The 10356-nt window shown below is 42.1% G+C and overlaps 1 protein-coding gene across 1 annotated transcript; it reads right to left on the bottom strand.

Moving 5' to 3' along the window:
• Positions 1-2540: 2540 nt before the first annotated feature.
• On the bottom strand, positions 2541-7960 carry LOC308367803 (fibulin-7-like; the record flags this gene model as incomplete). Its single annotated transcript, XM_080841792.1, has 6 exons — positions 2541-2901; positions 3491-3626; positions 4858-4995; positions 5256-5432; positions 7299-7469; positions 7786-7960. 6 exons carry the CDS (start codon positions 7958-7960, stop codon positions 2541-2543), a joined length of 1158 nt encoding a protein of 385 aa, XP_080697918.1.
• Positions 7961-10356: the final 2396 nt, after the last annotated feature.

The raw sequence follows: 10356 nt of genomic DNA, 5'->3' as shown, positions 1-10356 counted from the left end.
CAGATTTCCATTAGTGTTAAGCAAGAACTTTTGCCTCACAGAATTTTCTTAGTCTGCGTTAATCAAAGTCCTATAGTCGAGGAAATAGTTCTGCATGCATTCATGATATAAAAAACTGTTAAATTAATAGACCAAAGTCATATTGTCTGCCACGGCCTTAAATGTCTGGGTTTTGTCTATTAAATGAGTAGTGTCCTCAAAACACGGCATACAGCCAAATATTCACTCCCAAGATACTCAAAGTTTTAGGAATCATGAGTTGGCTGTTTTTGAGTGGCCCATACGGACCTTACTAAAGAGTCTATACAGTTGATCATTTGAATATCTTCCTACCAGGTATGAAGTTGTAGGCTTTTAACACTTTTTATTCTGGACTTCTTTAAAATAAATAGGCTATGATCCAGTGGCGGTCCGTGCATTTCACGACTAGGCCTTCAGCGATGTCCTACACGATGTTAAACTGAGTGAATCCACCTCCTAATACCATCATTATGACGCCATGGCTCTCGAACCAGTATATTTTATACAGAAAGGCAGTATAAGTGAGCATTGCATCACCTTAACATAGTCGAGTACAACAGACTTTATTAATATTTCCGGAGCATTTCAAATCAATACACCCGTATTAACAATACATTAAGAGTAGTAAACTCTAAGTTATATGATCGCTTGGATATTACTGTCACAACTTAAAAATAAAAGGCGATTTTCAGGGATTAGTCTACAAAGTTTTATTAAGTCCACCAAAAGTAGCCTATGTGACTCAATGTGAGGTTTAACAAGTTTAACAAGTAACATCGCATTGTCCCACCTGCAAAGCAGTTTCATTAAACTTCCCATCCTCACGATATCCAGTTTTTCTTGAAAGTTCCGTCTTGAAAATGGCGTTGTAATTGTATCAAAAACTGGAATTATCAAGTTTGTGTAAACTAATTTATTTGAGTTGGTTAATGTAATTATATTTAGTCTTACCAATTGAAACAACTAGAAGAATAAGCATTGAAACCGATGTACGTCGTTTTAGCCAGCTAAACTGAGCACTGAAGCACTGCACCGGTCTGCCTCAGTATCCAATCAAAGGACGTTTACGTGTCACGTTCAACACGAGGAAAGAAATCTTCCGGGCCTTCTAGAAGGCCCAGTGTCGCCAACTCGAAATCTGATTGGTTGTCACAACTGTCTGTTTCAGTTCATTCAACTTAAATGAACTGAAACAGCAAGTTGTGATAGCCAATCAGATGTACACGGGCCTTCAATGTGAATTCTGAAGGGCTCAGGGAAGATTTCTGTTCTCTGGGAAGATTTAAAGGAGCGTGGCAACACATGATAGCGGAAATATGATTGGATGAAAGCTCTAACATAAATGAACAACGCTGGAAGCATGAAATGAAGATAATGGACTATGGGGAATCATTTAATACATATTTATGAAAAGAAAATATTAAAATTAAATGTATTTTATTACATTTATTTTCTGATGATGTTTAGGCCAGCAGAGAAGGCCTTGAAGGCCCTGACGGACCGCCACTGCTATGATCACCTAATAAATGAAGCATTTCTATAAGCACACATACAGCTATAAAATGAGTAATTAAGGGGGGTAAAATGGTAGGAAACAAAAGTTTAACAGCAGAGGTCAGACAAAGTTTAAGTTTAGTTAAGAAACCAAAAACTGCTCCCTCTGAAACAAATTTTAAAACGATTTTAATGGAATTTAAGATTAATGCAAGTGTCTGACAGTAGGCGTTATTTGACTGTTGACTGCAGTTAAACTCACTCTCCTCTCACTGTGAGACCGAGAGCTTCCTGTCACAAAGGTGAAACATATTTGTGAGAGTACGTACCCCATGCTCTCCTTTCTGTTTGCTGACCCTCCATGTTCTTTACACATGCTTGAAAACACATTCTGTACAGGCAGAGTGCCCATTGCTATAGCTTGCTAAAAACTACTTTAAAAGTTGCTGTAGTTGTGGTGTTGTGTCCCCCTTTCAGTTTTATGTTGAGATGAAATAGAATGTTTTTCAACAACCTACCAAAACAATGAGTCACACCTCAGTCCTGTGTTGATTACTTTAATACATTTAGGGTGTTTCTCGCATGTCTATAAATATACCAGCTTCTGGATAATTGGAACATAATGACAAACACCAAAGCAGATAAGACATTGTAATAATAAATCAGGGGAAAAAAACAAGATTTAAAATATTCAAATGAAACAAAATTGTATGATGCTTCAAACCTTTCTAAATGTATCTATCAAAAATATAGATAAATAGCAGTAAGATCCAGACAGTCTCTTTAAAGAAATATTTGTATAGATTTTCTCAAAACTGAATCTCATATAGTCTATAGGTTTTGACAAGGGTGTTTCCCTTGAACTGTGGCACCACACAGTTAAGTAATGCTATCATCGTAGCCCTGAAACAGGGCAAACTCAACCCACTCGTGTTGATCCCCAATGGCCCCGGAGTTCTCAGTCTCTCCTTCCATCTCTTATATCTCTCTCTCTCCCTCTCTCTGTCTTTCTCTCTCTTCCTCCTCTAGAAGGTATACGGTGACACAAACAGGGTGACCTTGGTGACATAGCGACCCAGCAACTTGCGTTTCTCCAGCTCGCTCATCTCCACCTCCGCCTGCAGTGTGTCCGGGCCCTGCGGGGGGCTGACCAGCAGCAGCTGGCCCGTGGTCTGGCCCGAGCGCTGCACCGTGAAGTGGCGCTGGCCGCGGTTCCCCAGGAGCCCGAAGCGCAGCGTGTCCCCCAGCAGACGGGCGGCAGCCACGCGGAACAGCACACGTGGGGTGGACATGTTGGACACCACCGCCATGTAGTGGAAGGACACGGAGTTGGGCGCCTGCATGCAAGCCTTGTCCCACACCATACAGGGGTTTCGCTCGCACCGCCTGGGGACAGAGTGAACACTTAAAAGTGGAACTGCACCTCCAGAAGTTTCCCTCTTCCACGTACTTAGGGAAATTAATTCAGTTGCAAATTCTGTGAACCCCTTTAAATTAAGCAGTGCTAGGAAGAGAACGTTTTTTCATGTGTCAACCGTTAATCTCCTTAAGTGCTGTGATTTACGACGTCAAGTAGCAGGTCAAACACTTTAGTATTTTTTTCTGAGAGTTACTGTGAAAGTATGCTACCCAAAAAGATCACAAAGGTGAAATTGCAATTTGACGCCTGCTTGAACGAAGGAAAAACAACAACCACTCTCAGTCTGCTGCTCGTAAACATGCAATTTTACTCTTCAAAAAACAGAATGATGGCTTTGTAGCGGTGAGTCATCTTCTGTCTGCCAGAGACCTATTGTGATTATCCAGTGAGTTATCCAGTCTTGGATTCGGAGACTGCAACAACACCACTCTGTGTCAACAGCATTCAATGCATAGTTTTGCAGGTTCCATTCATAGGACCAAGGACAAAACAGATATGTGCCACTACTTGACCCTGTGAAAGCAGTAGTGGAGAAAAGAGCATGACACTACTCACAGAGCCGAGGTCTTCACGTAGGTGGCGTTTCTGAAGTGCGGGCACTCTGCGTCCACACACTCATACCCTCCATATGTGTTCACACACACCTTGCCTCGAGTGCAGTTCTGTTGGCCAGTTTTACACTCATCAATATCTGCAATGAGAATATTGACAAAAAGCTAAAAGGTACACAAAAAAAAATGAAGTACACTACTGCACCTTCACAATTCCTACAATGGAACAAATTGCTTAACTTACTGCATTAAGGCCTGTTTTTTCTCCCCCAAGAATAACCGTTTTATCGCACAGAAAGTAACAACTACTAAAAGGAACTGTACTGTACTCTGTCCCACAGTGAGAGCATTTTATTATGGGCCATTTGCTGTTATATTTCCTCGTCCCATTAAGCTCTGGTTCCAGTGAGAGTCCAGAGAAGCACCTCCCTTCTGCATTGAGCCTGAATCTGGCTCTCTCAACCCTGTTCAACTGTGGTCTTGCAGAGGGTAGATGCTGGCTGATTGTGGCAGTATCATAAGGCACCATTCCAGGACCAGCTCAGTCTAACTAGCCAACAACTACTCTGTGTGGAAGTGGAAGACTAAAGATGAAACTCCCAAAGACTAGATCAAGTGTGGTGGAAAACATGTGAATGCAAACTCAACAATCTGTGTGTGAATACATTTAACAATCAGTATAACCACTATGACAGTCAAGACAGACAGATGACAAACTACTAAAAATGATTTGCACTATTAATATGAATTAGATTGTGTATTCTATGTCTTAATGTGTACCAAGGATAGCTAACATACTGATGTGTGAGGTGTGATCTGAGGTGTAGCTGGGGAGCTGTTTGCATGCTGGCTGAGTTCTACCCACTGTCTCCCACAGGCTATTCAGTCTTATGGGATCAGCCCATATTCTCCCACATGGCTTACCTTCTAGTATACCAGGAGCTATCTGTTGGGCCTCTGTCTTTAAGGCAAGATGGTGGCTGACCAAATATGACATGAATATTATATTTCAGGGCTCAATAGATCCTACCATTCAAAAATAACCCATGGGGAAGGGCCAAGGAAGATTTAGTAAAACAACATAGGTTCATCAGATGTATAAGAACAGAATGCAAAACTTTGTAAAATCAGTATTGCCTCTAGACTTGCTCAGGTTTATGCTGTTGGTATTGTACTGGCAAAATAACCTTTTTTAAATCAAATTTTTGCTCCACACTCTGCCTGACTTTGAAGATTTTTCCTGAACGGCAAGAACAAAGAGATTTCTCCAGATCTTAAAAGAGGAGATTTCACTTTATCACAAATCAGCCACGACAAAAGCCCTTTCAGAAGACAAGCTACTGGCTGGGGGGGGGGGGGGGCTTCACTGACCTTGACAGCTGTGGTTGTCTCGGCCGAGGTTGTAGCCGGGAGGGCAGACACAGAGATAACTTCCTGCTGTGTTTACACAGTTGTGCACACACAGCCGTGCTGACTGAGTCCTGCGATAGAGCTCGCATTCATCAATGTCTGCAACACACACACACACACACACACACACACACACACACACACACACACACACACACACACAAAACACTTAGAAATGCTTTTGTGCTCGTTTCTTAACACAGGCAAACACTGAAACTTTAATTAACTGAATCAAAGTGACACACATATATACACATACTTGAATGACTGCTAAGTAGTGTCTGATGTTAAAAGGATCTTCTCATATTTCCTTAGTAACTTGTGAGCATGGGTGCAGTAGTAAGGTCAGGGGGCCCCACCTGTGCACATGCTGTTCTCAGTGCCGGTCAGAGCGAACCCCACGTCACAGGTGCAGTGGGTGGAGCCCTGCAGGTGGATGCACCGGGACGCTCGCACAAAGTCTGATAGGGTGGCACGAGAGGCGACGGGAGCCGAGGTGGTTGGCAAGGTAACGGAGCCGTTAGCCTGCCCAGCCGCTGAGAAGAGCCAGAAATGTTCCCTTGTTGTTATAGTTAGAATATTTAGCAGATGCTTTGTCTAGACTAAAAAACAGTCAAAAGAATAAGCATAATGAAAATAATACACGAAAGAATTAAAAAAATCAATTAAAGTAAAAAAAAAAACAATCAATTACTGATAATAATAATAATAATACAATACAAATCTATGATTATATTCATAAAGTATGCCTTTATATAAGCAAGATGTTATTAGACCGATGATTTTAAAAGATGAGTTTTTAAACGCTTTTTCACTGTACCAAGGCTGTCACTGGAACAGACAGCACTAGGTAGGTCATTCCAGGTACCACGAGTGAAAAGAGTCTTGAGTGCAATCTCTGCTGAGAGAAGGCAAAGACAACAGATGCTCATCAGAGGACCACAGTGGTCGAGAGGGGGAACAGAGCTGAATCATGGGATTTAAATAGTCTGGTTCCGATCCGATGGTTGTCCTCTGGGCGAGAGAAAGGGATTTCAAATTAATTCTAGCAGCTACAGGGAGCCAGTGAACGAGTTACACGTGTCCTCTTTGGCGGATCAAACACCAAATGTGCCGCTGCTTTCTAAAGAATCAGCAACGGTCTCTGTTCATGCAGGCAGTTCCTCTAAAATCGCATTGCAATAGTCTAGTTAAGAAATTGCCAGGGCCTGCACAGGAAGTTGTGGAGCATATTGTGTGAAATCTGGTCTGATCTTCCATATATATTGTGTGAATGTGAACCGACAAGACCTCGATAAAGAATCTCAGAGAACACCAAGGTTTTTTGCAGTTTTAGTTGGGTTCAATGAAGATAAACCAAGCTGGATGTTGATATCTTGTGGGATAGCTGGATTGGCTGGGAATACTAGGTGGTCAGGGAAGGACAAGTACAGTTGAGGATCATTTGCATATCAGTGAAAGGAGAACTCACAGGAAGGGATTATCTCAGAGGCACAGAGACTTCTTCCTCATTGATAAGGAGGAAGAATGATTTCAACAATGTTCAGATGTCCCCTGTTCAGGAGGAGAGGACCATTGTGCATTAATGGAAGCAACCTTTTGAAGTCATCAGCAGAGAGGGAGGTAACTGATAGTGGAGGTGGAAGGTTAAGAAGATTCTTGAAAATAGAAAATAGTACTGTCTGTGGCATTGTCAACCTTTTTCTTGGTAGAATGCCTTTTTAGATGCTGTGACTGAGGAAGAAAGGGCAGATAACAGAGACTGATCACCCAGATCATTTGGCATCTCTGGAAAAAGCCACTGTTTCCTCAGCAGCTCTAAGGCCTGTGAAGGTCTTGTAGATAGAGGACATATATTATCCAGGCAGGCGCTAAATGTAGAGCAAAAAGTGTCTGTGGCATCATTAACCTCACTGTGGCAATGAACACAGAGTAGGTAGATAAGATGCAGCCAAGGAGAACTCATTGCTTGAGAGACCTCTGAGGTTAAGATTAGACAAAGCCACAGGAGGAGGAATTGTAGGATGTTCTAGGAGAGGCACAGAACCTCTAATACATTTATGGTCAGATACATGTAATGGAGAAACCATTAGCTCCTCTGTAGTCCAATTACACAACAGTATGAGACCTAGATCCTTACCAGCTTTATGAGGAGGAGGGCTGTGAGCACATTTGAGATAAAACAATTAAGTATGCACAAGAAATCTACTCAATGAGAATGGTCCATATGAATATGTATATCACCAAGGATTAGTAATAGACCATTATCCATTGGAAATGCAGGTTATCATTAGAGACTAAGGGCCTGTTCCACTGCCTTTTGTATTTATTTATACTTCTTTTATGCTGTGTTTCTAAGCATGTAATAGAAGGGTTATTATTGTCCCTGGCGTGTTTCTTACACTTGCAATAGGGCTGCTGTCCACTCCACCTGAGAGACTCTTGGCACACCCTGGTCTCGGAGCCAAGCAGCTGATACCCAGGACTGCACAGGAAGTGCACCTCGTGTCCCACAGCGAGGACTCCACCCAATCTCCGGCCGTTCTCCAGTGATTCTGGGACAGGGCATGTGGCTGACAACAGAGAATGGACAGAGAACAGTTCAGGTTATAAGGACCTGCATCCAGTTGGTGTGTAGGTTTGGGCAGTCTACATGAGAAAGACAGGGCATATGTGTGTACATTTAAGGCTGGTTTAGGAAGTCTACGAGAGAACAGCTGAATACCCTGGCTAATGCACAATATATTCTGACTGCCTGTCTTATATTTATTTTACCCACAGAAACACACCTCTTGTAAGATAATTGATTATTACAGATCTAGATAGCTCAGTGAGAATATAAACCAACGTAGCATTGAGGAAAAAATACATGTATTACAGGTATCTCACCAGTGCTGCTGCTGCTGCCGCTCTTGATGCTGGCTTTGGTTGTGTTGTTCTTCAACATGTTCAGTTTCTTCCTCAAGTTGCGGAGGCTTTGTATGTACGATGTCTCGTGGGCCGTGAGCAGCTTGTGGACCTGACGCAGTGCCCCCTGGAGCTCCAGACCGGAGGGACAGTCCATCTGCATCAGACACAGTCACTCAGACACTGGACTATCTTTCGCCTAGGGTGGAGTCCATTAAAGCATGTAGTGCAACAATGCTCTTGTCAAGCCAATTAAGATGTAGCCTGTGGGTGGAGTTGTGTAAGGGACAGATTCCTGTATGATCCAGTGACAGCATTTTCATTTTCATTTAATTTTCAGTTGTTTCCGGATGATTCATTTCACAATGAATTTCCAAAGTCATCTTTAAGACTGGTCACTGAAGACTCAGCAGTAATATTTAACATTAAATATTGCATGGTGACACAGTGCCTCGATAATCATACTGCTCAGCTCCATGCAATTTTAGAAACTCCATAGAAACATCTGTGGTGAACCTGTGTAAAACGCTCATTAGTGTGTGACAAGTGAGGTTGTACAACAGCACAGAAGACGCTTGCCACCTTAGTCTTAGCTCTGTTTAAACAGAGCACGTGTTTAAGGTGTTAGGTCTATTTACAGAGCTCCCAAGTTGACATACCTACCTGTGAAATTCTGTGGCCCAATTTTCTTGGGTGTCAGTGGTGTGCTAGCTGACTAAAGGTCATCACCCTGACCGTTCATTTACAAGGCATAATGAGCCAACTTGCTGTCAACAAGTGAGAATGCTGCCTTCGGTTCATCTTCAGTGTAAATACATACTCAAGTGTAAATACATACACAAACACACACACACAACACACACACACACACACACACATACATACATAGATCTATTCTATCGTCAGCTGATTACTTACTACTGGTTTACACATATAGAAATATTGGTCCAAGAACATCTTCAATTGATTCCAAGATGAACAATTTCGTAAAGGGAAATGTGTATTTAATTTCATTCGGACACTCACCTGAGCGTAGCATAAGCTGAGCTGACACACACAGAAAGCAACTATAAAAAAAACATACTCCTTCATCTTGAAAACAACGACGTTGCCCCTAGAAACACAACAAATCTTAAAGCTAACAGAAAATTACTTTTGGCTCCACTTTAAAATGTGAAATTATGGATAAGTTCAGTTAGAGTGAAGTCTCGACCGTTTCCTTGTACAGTAAATAAGTCATTGAGTGAGACCATCGCACGCGGAGCGCCAGTGGTCACTGGGCTGCCTCCTAGCTCCCTTCCTTTCTTCCAATCTCATGCCAAGATCCTTTCCCCTCGCCTTGGCCGCCCAGTTGTGGTATTTTTACGCGCAGAAAAGGAACTCAGCGGTAAAGCAAGCAACGGTTCTCACATCTGTGAGGAGGTCCGCTGGGCTGCGACCACTGCAGCAGCACTTCACGCAATACGCCTAAAATAGGCATGCGGCCTACCGCTTGCCTGTAATACTCCACATGGGAAGAAAGTACCGCACTGACGTATCCAATGAAAGGTCTAACCCTGGCCAGAAAATTGAAATCTCGGAATAATGTTTTTCGTGCAAAATGTTTTGAAACTTGTAGTCGTATTATCTGCATGGTTTTGGATTAAATGTGGGAAGTTGTTTCATCCTTTCAGTTGCCTTTGCTCGATTTACTTGGGTCAGCGAAGAAGACTGATAGTCAAAATGCTTAAAAACAACAGATTGATGGATTGCTGCGTGCTGATATGACTGTGAGAGGCTTTCCTAGCTTAAAAACCCGGCCTGCATGTTGCGTATTTCACAACCACTGCAAGTGGGCTACAACGACTGCCTTTCAAGCGAACAGTGTAATTATCTAAGACAGTTTCGGTTGGGAAATAAATAGCTTTGACTAAACCACGCAAGCAATGTTTGTTTTTAAAGGGATCGTCAAAACAAACATGCATCTTGATTAAACGAGGTAAATTAATCCAGGGTCATAAGTGCACTGCAGGCCACATGTTTAACATAAAAATGAGGCACCCTGGTATATATAAGTGAACCACAAGAAGTGGACGCACAGGAAAGACTTATTTCAAAAAGATCTTGTCGCTTCTGGAATACGTTTTGCCCTTTTCATCTGTAATCAATATAGCAAAATAATATAGCTCTCCTGTCCATCACATTTCCCCAACAAACCAATCGACTGCATATCCTGGCAGTGTCCAAGAATAAGGCAGCATGGTGTGAAAGCCTTGCTAAATCAACCCATTCTATCTGAGCCTGTCCTTAAACAATGCCACAATAAAAAAGTACAGACGTAGTCTGTATGGTCAGTGTATGCTTTAATTTTTTCTGGAAAATTATGGCTATTTGCTGGGAGACCAATCCAAGTTGGTTAAAAAAAAACAAAGACCAGCACACTACACTTTAGTTCAGCATTTCCATAAAAATATAAGAAGAGTCCAACAGAGATAGCCTATGTATTTATATTTGTCTGCGCTTTACTGTGAAGTGTAATGTGTTAGATATCCACAGGGTGGCAATAACACATCT

Source organism: Sprattus sprattus (assembly GCF_963457725.1).
Source record: "Sprattus sprattus genome assembly, chromosome: 7".
Classification (NCBI taxonomy): domain Eukaryota; kingdom Metazoa; phylum Chordata; class Actinopteri; order Clupeiformes; family Clupeidae; genus Sprattus; species Sprattus sprattus.
This window is presented reverse-complemented; position numbering and strand designations above follow the sequence as displayed.